General features: G+C 45.5%; 1 protein-coding gene and 1 long non-coding RNA gene across 5 annotated transcripts in view; both read left to right on the top strand.

Moving 5' to 3' along the window:
- The first annotated feature begins 51 nt into the window (after window positions 1-51).
- On the top strand, window positions 52-5849 carry LOC144132549 (uncharacterized). Its single transcript, XR_013314844.1, has 5 exons — window positions 52-599; window positions 1173-1379; window positions 1462-1535; window positions 1916-2045; window positions 5780-5849. It is a non-coding gene; the product is annotated as an uncharacterized LOC144132549 (long non-coding RNA).
- A 7729-nt stretch (window positions 5850-13578) lies between these two features.
- LOC144132547 (cystatin-2-like) overlaps window positions 13579-26563 on the top strand; it is a 98599-nt gene continuing 85614 nt past the window's right edge. For 3 of the 4 annotated variants that reach the window (XM_077665039.1, XM_077665037.1, XM_077665038.1), the window contains exons 1-3: window positions 13579-13860; window positions 14915-15022; window positions 15601-15694. In XM_077665039.1, the coding sequence (XP_077521165.1) occupies window positions 13657-13860; window positions 14915-15022; window positions 15601-15684 (396 nt within the window). In that variant the 5' untranslated portion in view covers window positions 13579-13656 and the 3' untranslated portion in view covers window positions 15685-15694. Of the gene's footprint in view, window positions 13861-14914; window positions 15023-15600; window positions 15765-26563 lie in introns of those variants that run through there. The other variant, XM_077665036.1, reaches the window with a different exon arrangement.

A 26563-nucleotide genomic window follows, 5' to 3' on the forward strand; every position in this document is an offset into this window, starting at 1 on the left:
TCGTCCAAATTCTACTTTGCTCTCGTGATCATAGGGTGATAAGGCATTACAAGTGAGAACGTTAAAGCAGGCATCCTCGTCTGCTCGCGTTGAAGTTTGATTGCTTTGACACCATTCCTTTACCGTGTTATTTGAGTGACTATTTTACGGAGTTGTAAAATGCATTACAGCACACCTTTTCTGGAAGCGTCGCGGTTCCAGGAGCTCAAATACTGGGACTGCCAGCAGCTGTGGCCGCGCGTTACGTACGACGACACTGTCGCGTTCTTTGTGCACAAAGGTGGTTGCGATGGCGAGGAGCTGAAGTCGTACAAATCCCTGGACGGCTTTTTGTATGTTCAAGCTGGTATGTGCGTTTTTTTACGCATTGAGCTTCGTTTTTTATCGTTGCTTCAAAGCTTTTTTGCCGTGTAGTAACTCGTGGTCTCATTTCCTGCAGGCAAGGTGCACAGAATTTCAGCTGCCGTTCCAAAATTGGGTCACGTTATCCTGAACGGCACAGTGAGGCCCTTTCAAAAGTCTCGGTATATCTACCAGTGTTGCGTGGCTTGCACAACAAATGGAAAAAAAGAAGATGCTTTCTGCACATGCATGGCGGGGTAAGTGATTTGACAACGTATGCAAGATGCATGATCTTTATTTTTAATGCAGTTTAACGTGTGCCCATTCACTTTTGTTCATTTTCGCATGTTTGTGGATTAATCACTAAAAGAAAAAACTTGTAAGCAGCTGAATTTGGTCATGCTGTTTTCAGCGCTATCTGCACATATGAATTATGCCCAAACGAGCACGTAGCTGCAGTGCTGAAAACCTATACTAAGGTGTGTCAAGGCACTAGACTGGCTAATGATGTAGTTATGTTGGAAGAATGAAGGCAAAAAGGCGCCCACCACTTGCTAAGATTTCAGTTGTCACAGAACTCACCTGTTCTACTTTTGCTCAGTATTATGCAAATAAGGCAGAATGTGTAAGGTAGCTGAAGAGTTTCAAGAGTGCTTCAGGCAACAGAGCAGCAAGTTTTATCGCTATTTAAAAGACGCCCTTTACCAACAGAACATACTACTCGGGCGTCTAGAAGGAACTTCATTCATGCCATGTTGACGATCTATATTCACAAGCTGCACTGAAAGAACTATGTGACAATTTGCAAAATACTACTCACATTTTTGTAGAAGACATGTTTTTAAAATGTGTGCACTGAAAAGCATTGTTTGGGAAGAAGGAATTGTGCACCAAGAAAACGTACACGCAGCGACAACTGCGTCGTCATAAAATTCCAAATGGAACACCGGAGATACAGCTGCAAGAAGTTTACTGTGCACAAATGTCATCAATTCTTCAGTAACTACATGCAGAAGAAATGGTGCTATTCACATCAGGTAAAACTCTTCTTGGACATGTCAGCTTCGGCAACAAGCAAGTGCACAGGTTCAAGACTCCATTAACTTGATTCTTCCACAGCTCTGACTACACCAAATGCTTCAACCACAGAGGCCTTACTGAAACCTGGTGCAACTGTCGCAGCACCTTCTAAAGTAAGTTAACATTCTCGCATGGCTTTCAGACAAACTTAATTTCTGAGCAGGGAAAGGACATTGTGGAGCAAACTCTAACGTTTGTAAGTCTTGTACGTTTGAACTGGCAGTAAAAAATTTGCCGACACCGAACTCTGACAGCTACTGCATACATGAAAGTAACAAAGCACAGTTATTCACTGAAACATCAGAATCAACATGGTGATGTGGGACATAACTTTCACACCAGTAGCATGCAAATTCTCATGCTTTATTTGCAAACATTGCTTGTGGCATGTTGTATTCTACAGGAACGGCAAGATATTTTAGCTCAGGGTCTTCATGATGCTTTTTAAGCTGCTGCTTCAAAATGTGCTGTGCTAATCTTGCTTTCACTGAAGACAGGGGAGAGCCTGCAGCCACTGTGCTGCTGTGTGCTTCGTGCTGGAAGCGAGGTCAACGGATAGCGACCAGCCAACCCGTGCACCTACAGAGGTCCAGTGCCAGTGGTTGGCACCTCGGCTGAAAAAGGTTTGAAATATATTTAAATATAAATAGAAGTGTGCAACCTATGTGCCTTTTGTCCATAGGGCAAAAGATGAGCTTCCAAAGCATTATTCGTGATAAATTTTTTTTATGACAGCACTGCAGTTGGCGTTATTCTAAATGCTCAGCCCGTCGCGTATTACAAGTAGAGCCAAAGATTGCCTCAAAGCTGCGGTACAGGCACCACAAGAGGCATGAAAAGCCAGGCACAAGAACAAAGCACGATGAGCCACCAAAACCAGAATCGGCTGTTGATAAAGGCAGTTTTATTGCTGAACTGCGAAAGGCAAGTTGTTCTAGTTTCTGATCTATTGGCATAGCTCTTTAATGAGTACTATTTCGTAGAGATTGTCTCATAACTTTCGTATATCCCTTCTTCGGGAGCATATAGTAAACTAGCCCAGTGTACAAGACCTTCGAACAAGCATTAGTGGCTACCATGTAGTACAGGGCGCAGAAATACTGATGCAGCTTTTCTCCACTTGCATGAGCTTGGCCTGAGCTTTCTTCATAATTTGCTACAGGTTTGAATATCTTGCACAGTGCTGAACAAAAGTGGTCCCCCTCAAGTTTTCATTTTGGCTTAGCATCCTTTTCTATAACATGGTACATGTACACTGGCAAACCTTGGTAACTATTCCTTGAATGTTTATTGCACCAGGTTTTATGGCCTCTGAAACTACCAGTTATGCTACAGGTCTGCTACTAACTTGCTTTCTATTCCTATATACTAAGTGGTTGCCTTCTCCAAAACCATCAAGCTGCACATCTCTCAACACCAAACGCACCAAATGCAGTAACCTTGCCTTTATAATATTCAATATTTGTCATGAAAATTTTTTTTTATGTGGCTCACTGATATTCGGGATTTTGGGTTAACCACATTGAAAACATCTCGCGTTGCAGGTTGCTCCAACAGCGCGCTACTTTACTCTGGTTGACAAGAGTGAAAATGAGCACTATCAAGCCAACCATAGCGAAGGAGAACAAGATGTCGAGTTTGAAATAACTCTTAGCAGACCGCTCTATGAATTCAAGCCTGAAATCCAAGAGATAGAAACAGATTACCAAGAAGTTATCAGAAAGCTTAAAATTGCCATGCCTGCACCCTTACAAATTGAAGTAGCAACCAGAGATCAGCGAAACAGTCCTGTGTGGTTTCGCCACCGTAAAGGACGAATCACCGCTTCCATTTTTTAAGATGTCTGTCGTTCGAAATAGGTAAAGTGCTCCTCCCTCATTAGTAGGATACTTTATCCAAAACAGATTTTGAGCCCTGCGATCCAATATGGCATTGAATATTAGCAGCTAGTCAAAGAACGGGCCCTCAATACTTTTAAGATGCATCATGTAGAGGCAAGGCTAGAGGACTGCGGGCTGATGATACCGCCAGAGTACCCGTATCTTGGATGCAGTCCAGATGGGGTTTTTCATTGCAAGTGCCACACCCCATCACTTTTTGAAGTGAAGTGCATGTACAGCCTTCGGGACGTGGACCCAGACGATCTCTTCAGAGAAGGGAAGAGAGCAGATTTCTGCTTAGATGCTGCAAGCAAAGTGCAATTAATCCACAAATACTACTACCAAATCTAAGCACAGCTGCACTTAAACCTTTTAAAGTGCAGTCTGTGGTACTTGTATCTGCATGTCGACAAAGGAGGTATACTGATTCGTGTGGAGAAAGATAAAAGCTTCATGGATACACACACCCAGGCTCTTGAAAGCTTTTTTCGGAAAATTGTTCTTCCTAGGCTAGGCAACTTGTAGCAGCTATATGTGTGTAAAGTGTAATAAGCAAATAAAGGCTGACCTTTCGCTGCTAGGGATGGAGCCATGTTTGCCAGCCCTGCAACAACTGTCAGCACGTCCTCAAATTTTGGGAGAATGTGTTATGGAATGGTGCCCTGTAGTTTCTTCCACTTCTTAAGGTGGCCAATGACTCTCTACACAATAATTCTTGACGACGATATAGGCCTGTACTTTGTCACTTCCAACTCAAGAAGCTGTTGCCTCCCTCTGGTGAAGGCAGGCGTGATAAGATGAACGCCTCTCAGAAAAAACTCTTCATGAAGAAGAAAACCCCGATCAGCAAGTACCTGGTCCCCTTCGTGAAGCATCTCAGCAGAGGTTTTAACAGAGAATGTGGAAATACTGTAAGAATTCATCAAAACGCAAGCATGCAATTCATTGCACAGAAGCTCCAAATAAATGCATTTATTCATGTCACGCGTACACACGATACACATATGCAATCTTAAAACCGGAATTTCTGAAGGCTTTTCTTTGCATCAATTCAGTTCAATAAAGGTAAATAGTGTTGGACAACAGTCAACGTTATTCTCTATCCAGCTTTGCATTTGCATAATGCTAAAACTAATTGCAAGAGTGAAACATATGGCACTGAATAAAGTCTTACTGCTTTCTGATGTGATATGCTTGTCCGTCGCTTTTCCTCCATACACTGGAGAGACAAGCATCACTGCAACATGTGGGTTCACGCAAACAAGAAACTTCAGCGTAGAATTTTGCTTATATTTACTCTAGACCTCTTGTTGCGTTCTCTGGTTGAATGGTCTGTAGGAAAAACATTTCAGTATTACGGAAAAAGTGGGCAAGTTGGTCATTATACTGCAGTCAACAAACCCAGTAAGTGCTTATGAAAGGGACATACCTTGACACCGCAACCTCGGTGCAGTCAATTATGCACCGCAGTTTGGGAAAAAATGTCCTGTCTTTGCCTGTCAGCCATGACAGGGTAACTGTCTTGTCTGGAAACTTCATTAAATGCTGGCATATTGTCTTCATTGGTCCCAGACACTGCTGCAAGATTGCTGTCATGGTGTTCCATTACAGGCAGAAACGATAGGATAGATCCCTGCCAGCAAATGCATGTCTCAGGTGCATTAAAAATGCAAAAGTTGTGTTGCCTGCTGCACTGGTGCATTAAAACGAGGCAGGCTCTGTCCAACGGCACCTAAAATGGCAAAAAATGGCCTTTGGCAAACCTGAAAAAAAACGGGATAAAAAGACACAAAAATTCAGTGGCATTTCGACATTCTATTTTGATTTAAGAGCAACCGTGTAGTGAATGAATTTTGGCTCATGCCAGGGCAATGTTGTAAGTTGCGAAACTGCAAGGCATAACTACACATTCCACAAATAAAGAAACTTTATACATACCAGTGTAAAATGCAGTCTTGGCCTCTGTCATTGCAGCTACATCTCTATCCTTGTGCTTTTGCTGCCACAGGCTCCTGTTTTTTTTTTGCTCAGAGCTGACACACACTCCATTAACCTTGCACATTCAGTGCTCAGGTGGTCGCAGCTGACGCAGAATACCAGATCTGTCTGGGTGCCTGAAGTTTAAATTAAAAATTTCAGCATGCAAATTTACTCAAAATTTCAGCGATGCTGACGGAAAAAGACAACTTATGCTAAATATAAAGATAGAACCTCTAACTGCCTGAACTATTTGAATGAAACGGAAGCAATGTCATTAAATTAGGAATCTAAAAAGACAACGAGGTTTGCAGGGAAATTTTCACTGCTGGAAATATCAGCCACGTTGGCTCGATGGTTATGGTGCGCAATTGCAGGTTTTGAGAACGCGGGTTAGGTCTCGGCAGCAGCGGAATGCAAGAGGCTCTTGTATTGTACGATTTCAGTGCACCTTAACGAACCCCAGGCGGTAAAAATTTATCCACAGCCCTCCACTGCAGAGACTCGCCCCGCGCCCACAGACCGGAGCAGACGTGCGCGGATGGGCTCCCGCCCGACCCCGAAAGCTGCGAGTATCTCTCCCCACCATCGCCTGCTGTGAGCCGGCTGCCCCGACCGCCTCCCTACCGCCCCAACTGGTTTCGGCGCAAAGCCTGCTTGCCGGATCGACGGCGCCGTGGTATGAGGGCTTTCCGCTTGCCTCGCGCCCCTCGTTCTCGAGCTTCGTGTTGGTGACTTTCATCGAACTGATTTTCTGTGAGGCTACAGGACCACCAAATGGCCACTGGGTCGTCGTCGAGCGGTGCGACACCGCTATGCGGCACCTACCCGAATGCATACTCTCCAAACCTGTTGCACGACGACTCCGAAATGGATTCCCGTGACACTTCCCCGCAGAGCCAGGATCTTCTGTCCTCTTCGTCCGTGGAGAATGCGAGCTCACCTCTTGGCGGTGGTCCAGGCTGGCAGCACGCACTCAACAAGCGACGGGCAAAGAAGCTCCGCAGACAGGCCAGGCAAGCCCAGAATCCATCCACTCCGGACTCTTCTGCCTCCGTGGGCGGAAACCCGCCGAACACGTCAGGACAGTCATCGAACGCAATCCGTCAACCGGGCACTCGCCGTCCCAAGCTTCAACCCCTTCCAAAAAATGATATAAAAGTCGTCATCCGACCGACACGTGGGCTAGCGCTCAAGACCTACCCGATCCGTGTCATTTCGGCAGCGCTCGTTCATTTCTGCCGAGACCCGACCAAGGTGAAAGGCAAATACATACTCCGACCTCATGTCGGGTCCAACATCCTCGTAATCAGCACCCCACACGAAGAAACAGCGGCGGAGCTCTGTAAGATCACCCACCTCACCCTGGACGAGAGCCCCCACCCCGTGCGAGCGTACGTCCCTTTTCCAGCTACCACACTCCGAGGGGTCTTTCACGGACTCGATCCCCAGGAGACACGCGACACCGTCATGGCGGGGGTGCGCATCAGGGACAACCGTATCGAACTGTTAGACGCCAGAATCCTCGGCTCTTCAACGACAGCCCTTCTCACGCTCGAAGGACCCCAACTCACCCGATCCGTATACTACGACGGCTGCGAATAGCCGTGCTTCACGTACAGGCCAGCCAGGCAATTCTGCCATATATGCATGCAACCCGGACATCGCCCGGACGTCTGCCCGACACCAAAAGTCAGAGTCTGCCGCCTATGCGGGGCCCAGGACCCGCCCATAACACACCAGTGCCAACCCAAGTGCGGACTGTGCGCCGGCCAGCATGAGACGGGATCCCGGGAGTGCCCAAAACGTCTAAAACCAGCCAGAACACCACGACCCGCTACTAACAAAGGCGCCAAGAAGACGACTCACCAGTCCCGTAAAGTCGCGGGACCCAGGATGTACAACAACAGATGGTTCTCATCGGACGACGAGGAGACTACAGGTCGTAGCCAGAGCAGCAGCCGCTCACGGAGCCGTTCCAACTCCAGACCCCGGACGAAGACAGCAGTCCCGCCCCCAGCCCTTCCGGCCGCGGACGAGAGAAAACAAAATAAGAAGACGCCACCACAAGACCAAAAGTAGGTGAGCTGGGCAGAGAAAGTGCAGGGACCTCCCGCTCCTTCAAACGACCCCCGTTTCGAACAGCTGCGGGTTACCATTGCGTCGCAAAGCGCCAAGATAACCGACCAAAACACGAAAATTAAGGCCCTAACGGCCAAATTAGAACAGGTCCTCAAACAGAACTAAACAAACAAAACACCTTCGCACCCACGTAAAGACGCAGAGCCACCCTTCGCAAAACCGACAGAATCCGTAACCGTCCAAATGATCCGCGACACTGAAAAACGGATAATGAACTCTCTGCAGGTCTCAATGTCCACACTTCTCCAAACACTAACAGAGAAAATAGAAAACATTCACCATACACTCGCGCGACATGAGACTATTCTCAATCAGCACACAACTGCCATCCAGGCCCTTCAAACTCAATACCGTAAACGAGCCTCGTCGGACGAACATGTCCAGGGCCCCTCGCAGTTACGCAGTCGCACCAGCTCAGTCAGCAGCGATGCGGGTCGCACGTCATTCCGACACGTCCAAGATGGCCACGCACCCTAAAGGCAGCCAAAATGCAGAACACATAAAAATTTGGCAGTGGAATTGTAGAGGTTACAAGCGCAAAGCGGGTCTACCCAAACAATTCACTGCCACCACTCCAATCCGTCCAGACCTTATCTGCCTGCAGGAAGTGGGAGCCGATAAGGCCCCGACGCTGGCGGGATACTATACGATTAGTCGGCCCCTGATGCCATCGGTTGCCATCCTAGTGGCAAAAGATGTAACTGTGGTCGAGCACGCCCTGCCAGTACCGGACGCCGAACACTTGACGGTCGAGATTGTGCCCAACAAGCGCGGCCAAGCAAGCACCTTTGTCATAAACGTCTACAAGCCCCTCAAGCCCAGGAAAGGGGACTTTACAGACCTACTATTGGCTGCCTCTCACAAAGCGCAGTGTAATCAGCTCGTGATCGTAGGAGATTTCAACGCACCCCACAGAGAGTGGGGGTATTGCGATAACACGGCATGAGGTCACTCTATAGTGAAAGCGATACGCATGCTAGGACTGGAACTCCTAACTAACCCTGCCTTTCCTACACGAGAGGGAAACAGCGTGACTAGAGACTCCTGTCCTGACCTCACCTGGTCAAGAACGTAAGCCACTCGAAGTGGACTAACCTAATCGAAACATTGGGGAGCGACCACTGCATCCTAAGCACCTAAAATTTCGCAATTCGGAATTCCCTACGGGACATATAGAATCAATCCAGGATTGGAGCGCGGCCCTTCGCCAGGCTCACAGCACCGCCACCGAATTCGTACAGCGCACAAACGAGACACCTGAGGTAGACAGGCACCTACTCAAATTATGGGATCAGCGCGCGAAACTCGTTCGCCGTTGGAAGACCCAAAAGGTGAACCGCCAACTTCAAACCCGCCTAGTCGACCTCACGGAAGAGGCACAAACGTACGCCACGCAACTCTCGCATCAGAACTGGCAACAGTTATGCGAGTCTCTGCGAGGCACTCTGGGCACGTCTCGGACATGGGCAATTCTCAGAAATTTGATAGACCCAACCAAGTCCAAGTCCAAAGGGACCCGTACACTCAAGCGGATTTCCCACCTGTTCCCGGGTGACGACGCAGCTCTTCTCGCAGCGCTCCGCGACAGATACATAGGAAGTGCGACTGCAACCTAGCACGATTACCTACCAGGGCAGCCCAAATCGAGATTTGGACGCCCCCATAACGACGGCACAAGTATACGCTGCGGCGCGATCCTGCGTTCGTAATACGGCGGCAGGTGCGGTCAAAATCACCAACGCCATAATACGCAACCTCGGCAAGGACCAAATTCAAGGATCTAACTCAGTACATTAACGTTGAGCTCTGGGAAAAGAATATCATCCCTCAAGAGTGAAAACAGTCCGAAATCATCGTCATCCTAAAGCCCGGGAAGCTGCCCACACTTGAGGCGCTCCGCCCCATCTCGCTCACGTCGTGTCTGGGCAAGCTCTACGAGAGGGTGATCCAAACTCGTCTGCAGAACTATATAGAAGACAACAACCTCTTCCCTCCTTCCATGATCGGCTTCCGATCCGGGCTATCTACTCAAGACGCCTTCCTTCTACTCAAGGAGGAGGTACTGGCGCACGTTCCCAGCGGAGGGGAGCACCTTGTGATGGCCTCAGGGTTCGATCATCTCCCCTCTCCTTTTCAACATCGCGATGGTTGGAGTGGCCAGAAGCCTTCAAACAGTACCGAACATCGGATTTACACTGTACGCCGACGACATAACTATCTGAACTACCAAAGGCTCTCTGGCGACCAAAGAAGAAACTCTGCAGCAAGCTGCTACCTGCGTCGAGGAGACGGCCTCCCAGTGCGGACTGCGCTGTGCGCCGGAAAAGTCAGAGATCATCCGCATAGAAGGACGTAACTACAAGTCTCCAGGAGACATTCAGGTCCTCCTACACGGCGTCCCCGTCCGGGAGACCCGACAGATACGCATCCTTGGCTTATGGCTCCAGAGTAATCGAAAAGCCACCCACGCTATCAAGCTGTTATCCACAACACAGCAAGTCGCCAAAATGATCAGAAGAGTGGCATGCAACCGGACAGGCATGCGCGAGGAGGACACGCTACGCCTCGTCTAAGCACTTGTGGTGAGCCGCGTTCCTTACGGCCTACCGTACCTACAGTTAACTAGACAAGAACTAACCAAAGTCAATGCCATGTTACGTACTGCGTACAAATATGCGCTGGGCATTCCTATCTACACTCCAAACGCAAAACTAGAGGCCCTCGGCCTCTCTAACTCATTCGAGGAGATCCAGGAGGCTGTTCTCCTCTCGCAACGTGCACGCCTCCTTCGCACGGACACCAGAAGGCAAACTCTAGAGCGGGTGGGCTACCCGGCAGACGTCCAGATAATACAGATCACGACCAACCTCCCAACAACATATCGCTCGCGGGTGCACATCTCCCCGATTCCCAAAAACATGTCGAGCGGAGCCGGGTCGGGCAGAAGCTCAGCCAGAATAGATTACTTGAAGCGGACAGCGGCACGCAGCCCCCACACGGTGTACGTCGACGTGGCAACACACAGCGAGGTCACGCGGGCGATGGCAGTTGCGGTGAACTCCTCCCACAACGAGGTTGTCAGCGCCACCTTGAAGCACACGACGATCACGGAAGCAGAGGTGGCAGCAATCCTGCTGGCGATCCAGTACGGCGACGCCCGCAACCATGGTGTACACGTTGTGACCGACTTCCAAGCAGCCTGTCGGCTCCTACTTGCAGGCACAATACCCAAAAAGCTGTTGGGCATAGTAGCCAACTCTATGAGCGCCCATTCCTCCCTAAGACATCAGATAATGTGGGTGCCTGGTCACGCGGGATTAGATGGCAACGAGGTCGCCGACACACTACCTCGAGGACATACCGACCGAGCGGGCTCCAACCCCGACTCAAGCTTTCTCCCCGAAGTTCCCGTCACCTACAACACACGACTCCACTTCCTAAGAACACAACGACAGCACTTCCCCCCTCCACATAAGAAGCTTAACGCTCAGGAAGCTCGGGACTGGAGGCAACTCCAGACCGATACTTTCCCTAATCTCTATAAATACAGCATCATTTTCCCCGAGCCCTACAGAGGCGAATGCCCGTGGTGCGAAGACCGGCCCGATGCATACCACATTACATGGGGATGTAAGGGCCCGAAACCCCCGGACATCACAACATATAGAACGAAGGAGCAATGGGAGACCTCCCTGCTCAGCTCGGAGCTTGATCAGCAGCGCACACTCGTTGCGCAGGCTAGAGCGGCGGCCAAGGCCAGTGGAGTCTTGAAATGAAGACACCACCCATTGTATATTTCTCCTAGTGTCTTATTTTCCTTGTGAATAAAGTTTTCTACTACTACTCCACTGCAGCTTCCCCCTTACACCTCAAACCATCGCTACTACGCCGCCGCGGTGGCTGAGTGGTCATGGCGCTCGGCTGCTGGCCCGAAAGATGCTGATTCGATCCCGGCGACGGCAGCCGAATTTCGATGGAGGCGAAATTCTAGAGGCCCGTGTACTGTTCGATGTCAGTACGCGTTAAAGAACCCCAGGTGGTTGAAATTTCTGAAGCCCTTCATTACGGCGTCCCTCATAGCCTCAGTCGCTTTGGGAAGTTAAACCCCATAAACCAAGCTAAACCATCAATGCTGGAAACGAAGTGCACGGGTGCTTGTCTGCATCGGTCAGCTTTCTTAGAGCAGGAGAAACGGCCTCAAAATCGGTGAACATGGCGTCTTGTTCCTCTGTATCAAATTCCGCCATCTTTTCAGTGCTGGCGTTGATTGAGCTGTCAGCTGATAGCCCCGTAGCATCCTGTGTTGCGGCGGTTGTGGTTCCTGCAGCTGCTGGCAGTGGCGGTAGCCCCGCATCCTGACTCCGCACAGCAGCAACGTGCGCGCAACGCTGATGACTGAAGAAAAATATATATAAACACTCATATACATATAATTCCTAAATAAATTTTGTAGCGACGAAGGCATTTTTGCAAACCTTTTCAGGACGCGGTAGGACCGAGCGCTGCTTGCGTCGTCGTAAGAGAACAACTGAGGCACGTAGTCCACGTCATTCGGATCAGAACTTGGTGCTCCGAAAGAAAAAGTACCAGAACCTGTGTAATCACATTGCATACTTTTCACAAAGAAACATGCACTCTTACCTCTAACGAAATGCTCAGAGCAAATTCTGGAGTTGTCAGTAGGCATCCACAGGTAGCCGTCAGCGGTCTGCCGGTGGAGCGCTACGGCCCACTGTTTTCTCCGCTCCGCGTTCCATGGTATTCAGAACATCTTGTATCCAGTCTTTGTCGAATTTTTACAGTTCAAAGCAGCGCACCAAACCATTTTTTTACGGCGATATAAACGTAGAAAGTGAGCAAAAAGACTCAAAATTGCGCACTCACAAGCAAAGGCTATGGCAGCGAAAGCACAAAAAAGACCCGGAAGTCTGATTTCACGTGACCAGAAGGTGGCAGTGACGCAATGTCCGCCGCTGTTTGAGTACCACCTGTAGCGCTCATCAAATTATATTTATAATAGCGTGTTGCGCCTAACAGAAACAAAATGGACAAAAATTCGGCCTATAGAAGCCTCAGAGGGCTTTAGCGGCAGAGGCCGACAGGCAGCGGAACCGCATGTACATATCAAATCAAATCTTTATTCAGCATTCTTCCGCGTGTAACAAAGGAATGCTGGGACAAGAGAAAAAAATCTGCTACAAGCAGCTTGACAAGGCCTGGTAAGATATTTAAACACAAATAAACGTCAGATTCCTTCCTTGAGCCAACTATTGAATAAAGAGACAAGGAAAAACATCTTGTGTAGCATGGCTTGTATTGAATGACCCCTGCCGCGGTGGCTCAGTGGTTTGGGCACTCTGCAACTGAGGCGGAGTACCCGGGTTCGAACCCGACCGCGGCGGCAGCGTTTCGATGTAGGGGAAACGTAAAAGGCGCCCGTATGCTGTGCGTTGTCAGTGCACGTTAAAGATCCCCAGGTGGTCGAAATTATTCCGGAGAGGTTACTCGCTATCAAAAACGTACACTTTTTAAAAATTTTAGACCTGTTACCAGTGCTTCCACCAAATACCAGTGCTTCCTTCAAATAAAAATATGATTGTGTTTATTTGTGACAACTAGTTACATTTGCCTTGTAGAAAAGTTGCATTCAACTCCTTGAGCTGTCTCATGACAATAAATTTCTTTCCTGTCCACAGGTCGCAAAAGGCTCTGCCTTCTTAAACTCCCCAAATTTAAATGCCAAAATTGCTTTAAAGGCGGCAGACGGAATACTCTGGCATCGACGCGCTGGTTTCCCTGTGAGCGCCACAAGGAGCAGATGATTTCGCATGTGCCGTGATGTTAACGGGGCAAGGGCAAGGGCTACGATATATACAATGACAGGGCTCATCTGCAACGACCTTCGAAGCACTCCCTGAAAAACATGAGGTCTTTAACACTGAAGCTCACCAGCGAAATCTTCAGTCTTGCATAAATGAGTCTCTAGTTGAGTCAATGCAGAATTTGGCACTGATCGATAACCGTATCCGGTTTCCAAAGCGCATACAATAGCTAGGTGCGGGCAGAAACTCTTATCAGGCAACGTAGGTCAATAGCCTTATCCTAGCTGTCACTTGGTGTGTCAGGGGCAATTTTACACCTATAAAGGCCTCCAAATGTCGCTCTTTCCATAGCGGAGGATTTGGAGCAGCATTGCTGAAGTTTTTGGAAGACTATTCCGGTTAGCCGAAAAATAATGAAGGCTGTGGCAGTTGTTTGTTGTTTGGCAGTTACCATCGTAGGGCTGAGCCAAGGAAAACGCCTTGTGGGAGGCTGGGAAGAGCAGGACCCATCGAGCGATCCTAAATACCTGCAACTGGCTCATTTTGCGATCGCGCAGCAGGCAACTGGCCTCACTTACTACCAAACCGTTCTGCGGCTGCTCAAGGTTGAAACACAGGTAAAGTCAGGGTATTTCTTTCAACAAAATTTCTCAAAGAATATGGTGTCGTGGTTTTTTTTAAGCATTGGAAGAGGTAATGTGCACTTCGAAAAAGAGAGGAATTTTTTTATTCGCAACGTTTCTGGAAGGCGCTCGCACTTTCCCATAGCATAACTGAATATGCGTGTAGTGCAGTATAGCGATTTTACGAACTTATGACATGGCAACCCTCTCTACAAAACTTGTCTTTGAGCTTCCTTCCAAAAACATTAAAAACTGTCCTCATTTTTTGTCTTGGCAAATAACGTTTTCCTCAAACGGGGGCTATTGTGTCAAGTATATGTGTCAACAGTGAGTCATTGTCTATTTGATGTTGCAGACTGTGCAGTGATACAACTTTTAAATACTCTTGGCAGACAATAAAAATTCACTTGCTATGACAGGATGCCGTTTTGATTTTGTGCATGTGCCGATATCAATGCCCCCGGTGTCTTTTGTTATGAAAATATATTACTCGTAAGCATTCTTGACTGATTAACACTAGAAAAATTCAGAAGAAATGCGTGACTGTAGAAGGCAAATCTGCAAAAAAAGAGGAACTTAAGCATATAAGTTCCTGTATTTAGTGGAATTGGGCACACGTTCACTACGTTTTAAGCGCGGAATACAATTTTAAAAGAAAGGGCAATTTTGCAATATGAACATACCCGACTGATTCCGAAATAAACTCGGCGGGGACATATCTGCTTCCAAGAACCATTTTTCGTGCTTTCGCTGCCGTCTGCCGCACGGCTAGTGGCATTATTTTGCTAGCTGTGCTTAGTGTCGCGCTTTAATGAAAATAGCAATACATTCCAAGACAAAATCTATCATTACCCTTTTGCATCACCCTTGCTTAGTAGAAATGCAAGAGGGAGAGCAAAAACTTATTCGGTGGGCTTCCACACTCTTTGTTTAGTTTTAAATTTGTCGCTTGAATTTCTAAGCCCATCTTAACCTAAATTGGCACCTCTCCTTTGTTATACCCGAATTGAGAAATACAATAAGTATTTCTAATTTTCCACGAGGCCAGGTTGTGGCTGGAGTGAACTACAAGCTGATATTCGAGACTGCGCCAACTAACTGCAAATTCAGTGATGGTCCCTACTCAAGTGAGAGGTGTCAGCCTACAACCCATCAGGTAAGCTACTGCCTGGCTAATTACAGATTTCATTTTTTTTATCTTTTCTTAATAACTGCAGTTTTCCTTTCAGGTTTGGGTGTCATTTGTACTGAAAGACAGTACTTCTTCAAGTTGCGACAATGCAGATATACTACTGCCGTGACTTTTCGATTCTCATTCAAAATCCGCTAAAAAAATATTCGAATGAAAATGGGGCTGCGAATTGGGAATCTGTTCCAGATTTCTTGGGCGTATTTTATATGCAACTAAAACCATGGAGTGGTAACTTTTAGAAAACCGTTTTTCAGCAAGCATAAAAATCAGTATTAGTTGCCAATATTTGTTATCAGCAAGCGTACCTCCGAGAAAATAAAGAAATGTGGAAAAAGATAGGAGTAGGTTAAATGCAGAATTATATACGACAACGTTTTTCGGTAGAAAACATGTTTAAGATGTTTTCGGAACTAATCTATAGGATGAAGTTGCAGAATTATAAATTTCATATATTTCTGCCCTCAAAAACCCCATGATCAAAGGGCTGGCATAGTTTTCGTAGTGAACTCGAGCATGCTAAAAAAGTAACTTTTCTATTGCAGGCGTCAGCAACATGCACTGCCATCATCTACGAGCGCCCTTGGGATAACTACAAGGCCGTTACGTCATTTCGGTGTCACAAGTAAATTTGCAAAATAATTCTCCAGATCAACCCTTCCTAAAATGTAACAAAATACATGAAAATAAAATAAATATTTTCCGGAAACCCTGCGATACTGTCAAAAAATATCAGCAACTCCAGTGAACGTTTGCGGCGTCCATTAGAGGCCGGTTTTTATTTTTGCCGGAACCCTTCAGTGCCTTGTTACTGGTATTCAACCTTCCGAGAAAGTTTGCTGCAACAACTGAAACTATATTGTAGGTTATAGCGTCCAGGTAGGAAGCAAAAAAGCGGCGGCGTCGCTGCAGGGATCTAAAATAATTCTGCAACAATATTTTTGTTCCAACGCATTTCCGGATTTTTCGCAAATTTCATTTACGAGAATATAGTTTCGACATATGTGCTGTGCGGAAATTTCAATATCGCTTTTGCTAGAAAGAGCGAGCTTGGAGAAAGGGTTGGATTGGCAGTTACAACAGGTCTTTTGGGCTGATGACATGTGGCTGATGGGATTTCTTCTTTGCTGAATATACATAACAACGATGAGAGTTTACCCTACTGGTGGATTGTTGTGTCATATCGTGGCGTTGTTTGAAGGTAAAGGGTGCAGGAGTTACGCATTTAGGTTGAGAGATGCTTGTGTTAAGCTACCAATGGAATTGTGTGATTAAAAACATTATCCCAGTATACCCTTACAGGAGAGTGCTGCGCACGCAACCAGTACATAACTGCACTGGATAACTTAATGCAACTCAGCTTTGCAGTAAGCACTGCATGGCGAGATTTTCTTCTGTAAACAGCGATTGCGCTGGCATAGCCTGACTGTGCCACGGGTTTTCAATTTTTACCCAGAGCTTTAAAATTCTGCAATTATATGAACGCAGTTTACTAACCTGGCAGTTTCGGCTTCTTGGCATGATGTGGCCACATAATATATACAGCCCTACAAGATGAAAAGATTGATGAAAGGCGGCAGAAACACGATCGCCTGTGTGTGGCCTGCCTTGCTTCGCATTCATTTCCCAAAGACGAGGAATTATTTATTGATCCCACCTCTACCGAGAAACATACACTCGATACACAAGAAAGAACGCAGAGAACACAGGGGAAAAACCATCACCAAAATATGGAAAACAAGACAGCCCAGGAAGTAGCCCATGTCGACGCGTCATGCAAAAAACATGGAGCGGAAGTATTGGCAGTGGTATATGAAGACGGTACACCCAAAATTAAGGCCTGGTCACGCACCCCAGACATAATGGTGAATTTTTATGACGCAAGTGCAGCTTTGGCCAGAGAGCGCCATGGCACAAGGTAGCTTCCATTTCACAAGTTGGGGTCAAAGACCCATTGACAAGGCGTTTCAACCTAAGAAGCCGAGCACCAGGCAGGGGAAAGCTTGTGCCATTTGTGTCACCGGTGGGTACCCGAAGGCACTGGGGGTCGAACCCCGCACCTCTCGCATGCGAGGCGGATGCTCAAACCAGTTACAATAGCGCTCGGTTGCGTTGGCACCTGTGCATACATAATAGGTTCCGACAGACAAAACGGCCACTTGGAATTTTGCGAAAGGTAAAATTTCAGAGGAAGCGAGACACATCCTCTCAAGAAACCCAGTTGATCAAAAAATATCCATCATATGGATACCTGACCACGAATCTATCCCTGGAAACGAGGCTGCACATGCGCTCGCAGAGATCTGTACTACCGAGCAGCCGTAGAACAACCCGGACGCAAGTGATAGATTACATCATTACACACTACGAAATTACCAAACACTGTAAATTACATAGAAGGATATTTGCAGCCTTAAGTCAGTCTCTCTGAAATAATGAGGCACGAACTTGGAGGCGGTTTCCGGGTAAAAAAAAAGAAAAATAAGTGATTGGTGACACTCGCAAGAAAGCCAACTTTATGAGAAATAAATCGGCTGGCGACGGTAAAAAAGCCGTCTTGTAGAAACCAGGGATCACATTTGCTTCGCGGTACGTACTAGCTCAAAAGGAGTAATGAGCGACTGCGAAGAGCACGCTCTACGCCGTGTATGCGATAGACTGACGAACAGCAGCAGAGCAATGGACGTTATAGAGTTTGATACCGGTGCAGCGCTCTAATCGATATTTATGTTTTTGTGAGTAACGAGAACAGTTACTCCCAGCAGACCACATTCAATCAACGCAAAGAGTAACCCTCGGCTGAGGCAGCCAGGTAAGAATTTCTTTGACTAAAATTTAGCGCATGCAGCAATGCGATGAACGGAAGGATGGATGCCATCATTTTGTCGCCGCTTTATTGCTCTGCTCCGCTCGAAACTAAAATCTTTCATTTCATTTTCGCTGCTTAATAAATTGCGTAGTTTTGTAATCGAAGCCCAGAGTGCGCCACAAAGCGCACGCAACAAGCAAAAATAACATAATACGTTTGTTCCTGAGCAACAGAAGCATGGCAATCTGTACGGAGGCCATGACTGCTGCTTGAACAAGTCTTAGTTGAATCTGAGGGATTGGCAAGAGAGAATGCGGCAAAATGTATAGGACGTTTTCCAAAGCATGTGGATGTAAGTTGCGCGGTGCGCGTAAATGATATAGGCTGCTTCATTTAGCGGCTGTCTTCATTAAGAGACGGCCGGTTATCGTCGCGGCAACGTGCATTCGACGCCACTCGGTGCACTATCTCTGCGCTTGGCGGTTAAGTGAGACCACTCATGCACAAGCGGCGTCCGCGAGAAAATCATACCGCTCCGATAAGGTCAAGGCAGATGTTGAGTGGTAGCGTATCTTCCATAGAAGCCCGTACGTTCAATACATGGCTGCCTGTCTTCCGGAGGCAGCGCCACATTTGGAGTAGAAAAACAAACAATAAAGTCACAATGGAAAAGCAGAAACGTAACATCAAAATATTGGTGTTGTATCGGGGGAAAAGTAAGTGCTCGAATGCGTCGACGTTAAGCTCGACAGTCGAGGTAAGAAGGAAGAAAGAAGGCAGGAAAGTGCTGACTACCAAGATAATTTTTTTTAAGTAGCCAGCGCCTGTTGCGTCTTCTTTCCTCCTCGCCATGTATGTAGCGCCAATTTTCAAGGCGGCCAAGTGCCAATGAGGCCAGCACGGTGTGTTATTGCGCGAATGGTACATTTATGGAAAATTGAATCCCTGATGTAAACGACTCAACAGCATTAACAAGCATGGTGGAAGAGAAGAGCGTAGACACACGTCCAGACTAGCAACTGACCTGCAACACTTGGTTGCTAGTCAGTACTTGATTCAGTGTTGTTCTCTTCGATCCTTTGTGTTAGCGAGGTTCATTCGTTCACATCAACATGCACCAACCAGTCCGATTGAGCTTTCTTCTGGAATTTAATCTCTTTTTGAATGCTGCCTTCGAGCACACGAGTGCGCGACGAATTGGGTGTGACGGATTTTAGTTCATTCAGTTTTGCTCGCATTAAAAGAAGCAATCGTACAAATATATACTAGAAGTAATATATATCATTTAAAATGTTCGGCACACAATTTCGTATGAGAATAGTGGCGCATGGGAAAAGCTTGTAATCTAGATGCGTAGAGTGTCTTAAGGTAGTCGCCTGCCCTTAATAAATATCGGAAGGGTCATGTAAATATGCAGCAATTTCCGAATAAAAATGGGACTCTTTTCAGCGTATGGTAAACGTATTTTAATTATACCATCAAAGGCTGCACAGCACAAATCACCCAAAAATTTAACTTCTATAACAATGAGGAAGCAAGATAATGTGCTGGAGAATGAGGAAATAAGAACAGTGAGCTTGTGTTCTTATAAACTATTCAAACAAGTGGATGCTCGAAGAGAATACCCCAAAGATTTTGTTGAAATGAGCGACCTCAAGAACGTCTGCTCTGTCGATAACAACGAAACAGAAATGCATGCGCATAAAGAATAACGGCCTGACGGGCGAGTTGGTGCGTGACGAAATGAATGGCGGCGTAAAAAGGACACTAATGAGAAAGAGACATTATGTGCGCATACTACCAACTGTTTATTACTGGGAAAAGTGGCATGTTTAAACAATGAGTTTTTTGCATGAGGCTCATCGCATTATCGCTCCAAACCTATCACGTGGAAAAAACAGCTATATCAGGGTAACAGACAAGAAAACATTAATTCCTGCAGATAAACTAACATATTCTGATAAAACAATTAGAAATGAAAAGGGTACTCTTCGGTGTCACTCCGTAGTAATGAAGTTTCCTTTCTTGACTTTTTTTGTGACGTTCTGTATTTTGCGACTTTTGAGCCCTGCGTTTCTTGCGGCCGGATGTTGTTTGTTTAGGTGGGTTGTTAATTTATTGTGCTTGGTTTTACCTTTTTCTTTTAGTAGTTTTTCGGTTTCTGACTGATTTTGCTCCAATTGTTTGACTGTGTTTTTGCTACGATTGTTGTTTGCTATTAGTTTTTTTTTACTTTCTGACTGCTTTTGCTACACATGCTTGACTCTGCATTTGCTACGATTTTTTGACACTGCTTATGCTAAGAGATGCCCCTCCCCTTTTTGTTTCTAACTCCTTTTATCAGAATGTGTTAGTTTATCTTCAGGGATTAAAGTTTCCTTGCCTGTTATCCTGATATAGCTGTTTTTTTTCTCACTTGCCAGGATTGTAGCGATAATGCGAGGAGTCTCATGCTTGAGCTTAATGTTTAAACACGCCAATTTTACGTGTAATAAACAGTTGGTACTGTGCACATGTGGCGTCTCTTTCTTGCTACTGTACTAGTTGCTCGCCGTTCATTTCAACATGCGCACACGGATTGTGCAATGCTTGCAAACCATGACACATTACATACAACACCCTCTTGTGTGATCTATTTGAAAAGGGAATCTAAAAGGACAGTATCACTATAAAAGAACAAAAGTTCAGGTTTCACGAGCAAAAAACTGAAAATTGTAATAATGTAAGACAATGGTACTAAAATATTGACTGCAATGGTACATTATTTGAATATGTAGCAAAATCTTTAAACTGTTTCCAGCGACCGCATCAAAAAGTTATGACTGCCATAGAAAATCAATATGGAACGGTTTTGGCAATAGCAAAAACGTAATCACAAAAAATGCAGGACTGCCGTTGAGTGATCTGCAGAGATATTGTTTGTTGTAGTGAAATTTTTCGCTATATGAAAAAATTTCGTTCAAAAAGATTTCCAACTCAAAAATGCTTATATCCAGAATTGCTGGGTATGTCTAGAAAACTCGCTGTAGCCAAAAACTGCTTCTCTCGCAGTCTGTAATATTACAAATGTAAGCAGAGTAAACGTTAAAGGCAGTCCTCAGTTCCAACGGAATAAGCCCATCCATTTCCCAGAAGCATTTCCGCACTCTTATAGAGACATGAAGCATATGTACACTTCTAACTAACAAAATTTAACGTCATGCAAGACATGCGCATTATATTTTGGACATTCAGAGATTTACAAATGCACGTTGATTGTGTAGTTGCTTCAATGGGGACAGTCATCACTTCACATTATTATTTTGTCCTCTTGCAGGTTGAAGGAATGAACAGAATTAACATTGAACGCACTTTTTTGTACAAACTACCAACTGATAATGGGAAATTCACTAATGACACTTCTCACCATAGGGTTCAAGACAAGGTAAATTTTTGCGTGAGTTGGTGACCAAATTACATGGCTGTCGCGCTACGAACGGAGCCTTCTTGTATGTCCTGTTTGTCGCGCTGTATTCATGTAAGGGTTTTAAGACACCGTTCTGGTTGCTGTAAATACCCAGTGACAGCAGAAATCCAAAGTGATTTTAATACTGTACAGTTACAGTGTGATTCCAGCAGAGCAGATCACACTTGGAGACTTCATAGTGCAACATCTGTTTATTTCGTGCCGTCCCAAGACACACTAATATCTGAGAGCAGCAGCGCCCAAAACCTATGAAATGAATTGTGGCTGGTATGGGCAAAAATAAGGGCGCGCACGTATACGAGGAGAACATACCAGAGCGGCAAAAACTGACCACAAACTTGAAAATGATTCAAGGTTATCAGCCGGATACAATTAAGTGACAAAAATGCAAGGCCTGCATCAGCGCGCAAAGGCCGGCTGCTAGCCGCAAAACCAATTGACCGCAGTCAAAGCCGAAGACAAATTCCCGCTGCTCTGAGAGAATACGAACGTAAATATCTTTTTTAATAAAAGAAGAGGTGTATTCTTTATCCAAATGTACGCGAATCAGGCATTTCTCAAACTTTAACTGGAATAATATTTGTAATAGATATAAACCAGACAGATATAACGAAATATGCACTCTAATTGTTGTCTGTGCAATCAACTTACCTTGACGCTTCAGTTCTGTTGCTCTTAGCTGATGGTGCTATTGTTTGAATCCATATCGCATTGGAGCTGCGCCTTCGCGATCTGTGTCAAGTCGTCTTGGAATGGTGCTGAGCGAAACAGAGTGAACGTCGCCATGATGATGGAATCGCCGCAAGCGAAGCACTGCGCGTCAACAGACGGAGGTTTCGATGACATTTTTAGAATTTTTGGCTTCATAGCACGCCGTTATTAGCACCGTCTAGGTTTCAGCGCTCGTCAAAGACAGCTTCGGAAACGTTTTACAGTAAAGAAAGATATATAGCACGAATAATAGCAATGTGTGTGAAAGTTCTGTCTGCGCTACACGTTCCCCTGCCATGCTTCATAATGAAACGGCATCCACAGGCATTACCAAAGTCTATCCAAGCAGTTATGAACCATTGTCCAATTCAGGGCTTGAGGTGCTCTGTTCGTTGTTGTTGTCAAGATCCGGGCACGAAATGCCCGCACACAGCTCGTCTTCTTCTGGTCCCACTTGGCACGCCTACCACGGTTCCTCGTCGTTACAAAGTATAACAAATGAATTCGGAATGGTGGATAAATTGTAGTATATATCTATTCTTTTTGGAAATAATTATAATAATAATATTAATTGGTTTTTTGGGGAAAGGAAATGGCGCAGTATCTGTCTCATATATCGTTGGACACCTGAACCGTGCCGTAAAAAAAGGGATAAGAGAGGGAGTGAAAGAAGAAAGGAAGAACTAGGTGCCGTAGTGGAGGGCTCCGGAATAATTTCGACCACCTGGGGATCTTTAACGTGCACTGACATCACACAGCACACGGGCGCCTTCGCGTTTTTCCTCCATAAAAACGCAGCCGCCGCGGTCGGGTTCGAACCCGGGAACTCCGGATCAGTAGTCGAGCGCCCTAACCACTGAGCCACCGCGGCCGGTATTTGGAAAGCACAAACTATTAACGTGGGGGTCGCAGTGGCGGTCTGAGGTGGAACCCTCGGTAGACATTAAATATGGTTAATACTAAAGTTTTGGCCCCGTTAGATGTTCTAATTTCCATCTGTGTTGTTTTCAGCGCATTAGTTTGCGGGAAATGTTTTTATAAATCGAGAAATAAAAAAAAATCACTGCCACTTTAGCTTCGTGTAAAGTCACAAATTGTGTGCTAGCAAGGTTACATTGATTTTTCATTGTTTATGTGGACGTTTTATAGTTTTCCTTCAATTGAACTGGTTTTTCTTGGTTCATATGTGACTTGATGAATGTTTTTGTGATATTGCATCATTTTTGACTATTACTGCAGTACTATCTTTCATTCTCAGCATTTAGAGATCCTTGGGAGTCCTCGTGACATTCCTGGCGCAATAGAGGAAGCTCTAGCGACCAGTCGTTATTTGAACTGCCACCTTCCGTGGCGGGTATTTTGCTCACAATCCGTGCAGGTTGTGATAACGCCAAAGCGTCATGTGACCTCGGTTGGACGCCTGCAACCGTAGCGGTTAGCACCCTGCCCTTTCATGTCGTGGAATGCTGAGACAAACAAACGACAGCTTTTTTGCGGAGGGTATGCCCTATTGCTCGCACACTAAATATTCTTGACGCCTAGTCAATAGTATACCCGGCTTCCAACCGACAGCACACTAGATTACCTCCAACTGCAGGTACGATAATTTTTTTAAGCTGCTGCTGTTTCAGGAAAAACGGCTGCACTACTTTCTTACTTTTCTGCAGACTCACAGCTGCACCGTATGGTATGATTCATAGCAGACAAACGGTTAAGCCCTTATCATTTAGCCTCGAGACAGAGCAATGGTCTTGGAAAAAAAAAGTTTGTGTCTGAAATTGCCAACTTTTTATTCAACAGTACGAAAAAATCACCTAGTGTAGAGGTAAGGGCACCTTGTCAGTTATGGAATTTTCTCAGAACTCCATCTCCACTTCGTCGGCACTCCACCCCTCTTCCAGAATCCCCGGTGAACTTGAGATAAAAGCCACAAATCCGATTTGGGACGCTCTCTAGCGGCGCAAAACATTTCATGGTTTTCCCCTGAAGGCTGTGCGTTCTGGTTATTGCAATACCGAGGCGCGGCGACCTGCCAAGAGCGACATGAAAAATACCATCAAGATGAAGCAACCATATTGCCGGCAGTCTAACGTGTCTTAGCGACAAAATATGCATTTTATGCCAATCTGCATTCATTCACGTTTTATCGTTTTATTGAGCTATATAAAATGACATCAATCAAGACCATCTCTGCAAGCAAGCAGCAGAAAAAGAACGGAGGCTTGAAGGCACCGATCTCATTGTAATTTAAACCAATGAAAAAAACGGAGAGGACTTTAAGCATGATACGTCAGTTAAACGAAGCACCGCGTCAGTAACTTTATCTGCTATATGCAGACTCAACGTCGCTGCACAGTGGTGACGACATCGACCGAGCAGGCGCTTAGCAAGAACAATTCAGTAGCTCGCCCCAACAGCCGGAAGCCTGAAGTTTACCGGCACCACGACCACTCCTCAAGATGTATAACTCTCGGGCGAGGACACCTACTAAGCCTTAGTCTAGCATTGTCGTCACCATCGCATAAATTATTGCCAAAGAGCACGCCAATGCTGACAAGCAGTGTTAGCTTTAGGTGGAAACGTTCGTACCTAAAACGTCTTAAAAGCAGCCGAGCCAGTGAGCGTATAACCCGCAAAACGAATCAACAGTTAATTATTTGCATTAGTGCATCATGTTGTTCAAGTACCTATTGCCACTTGCTGCTCCTTCTAATAGTCATTAACAGTTTGGTCTTGAAGCATGGACTACATGATTCCAACATGGGGACAATTTGATTTCCGAGCAGAATATTACGAGATATTCGATATGAAGGAGTGGTCATCCCCTCCTATTCTTTGAAAAAATCTGTTGTCGACCAAGACGCAAGCAGATTATTGCGAGATAACCCAATTTCAAGAAGTAGCCATCCTCTCTTTTTCCTTGGGGAATAAATGCGCTTTACATGAACGGATTTAACACAGCACCCTCTGAAATCAAGAAACATCAGATCTGGATGGAAACAAAATGTTCTGATGTCATTTCTGCAATGGTCTTCATATAGAGCGATGCATTCAGTGTAATGTTTATCTTTTTTAACATTTGGCATTGGCACGAACCGAATAAGCAAAATGTGCGTAAAATATTGCGTTTTGCATGTGTTATAGAAGATGAAATCTTTGCTAACGAATCCTTTTGGTGAGCAGGCATGAATAAAAGCTACGGTGGCAAGGTGTGGAAAACGATGAGAGCTGAATCATCAGAAGTTAGACAAAGTGTTCCACTAAAACGCCGTTGATGCTGGACCTGTGCACGCCTGATAATTACCCTAATAAATGTAAAAAATGCATTATAATTTTTATTTCTAAGAATAAAAAAGGAAGAAAATGTTTCCAGATAGAGTTTTCAGCACAGAACTTAAGCTCCGAACGAACAACAAAATATGTTTAAGTATGTTGTTACGGTGTCTGCATAGCATCTGCAGCCATCCAAGTTCTCGCAATGTCTTTACAGCAACCAAGAGCAGACGCCAATTGCACGATAACTTCTCCGAATATCTCTATCGCTTCCGTCACCCGTGAGATTGTAGATAAAGTTCTCGAATGCGAACGTAGCTGCTCAGCAGACTCGCAGGTCAAAGCGTGCAAAAACAAATATAGGTGGACTCGAACCTTAACTTGGAAAAGGTGCACATGCAACCTTTTTTCTACCCGGCAAAGACGAGCCAAGCTGATGCAGGGCTTGAGTGGATTGTACAGTATTCAGTATTTGAATATGTTTTTCCTAAAGGCTCCGCACCATCATTGGATTGGTGCAAAAATAGAATTCTTTTTTTTTTGCAATTTCTGACGTACGAAGTAGATGTGCTTAGTGAAATACGTCTCTTTTATCTCCAAAATTTTGTATGTTCCTAAGAATAATAAAAGACTTTTTCCTGCTTTCGATTTTAGATGCTATTTTACATCTATTTTACACAACAGTGCTCGAATCTTTTTATACATTTTACTGCAATAAGAAAGCATGAACAGAATAGGCCACCGTCTTTGTTTTCCAGATTTTGTGAATAATTTTGGAACGTTTAAGCCAGTATAATAATGAATTCCTTTTTTGCAGGTACAAGATTTGTATTATGACGTCTCTTTTGCGCAATCTAGAGGCCGGATGACAAACATAACCTAGAACAGTTTGGTGTACTCGACAGAAGAATTAATTGCGAAGGACAAGGGCATATGAAAATACTGAATAACACAAAATTACTGTCGAAAAAAGCGCGAACACGGGACAGAGCAAAGAAAACACGAACAGAGTTTAACATACAACTGAGCCTATCCCTTGATGTCGCAATAAATACACAATGGTAATTGAAAACTACAAAATTCACGAGGGCAAAACTGGTACTAGTGGTTCAAATCTAAAATAGCTCTCACCTTCTTGGATGAGAGAAGACGTGGTATGCTCGAAGATTTGTCACCTGATTTATAAATCACAAACACTTCAAAAGGTTGACTTCTTTGTTGGCTTCTGTATTTGCGCAGCACTTTGCAT

This window comes from Amblyomma americanum, chromosome 5, assembly GCF_052857255.1.
Source record: "Amblyomma americanum isolate KBUSLIRL-KWMA chromosome 5, ASM5285725v1, whole genome shotgun sequence".
Taxonomy (NCBI): Eukaryota; Metazoa; Arthropoda; class Arachnida; order Ixodida; family Ixodidae; genus Amblyomma; species Amblyomma americanum.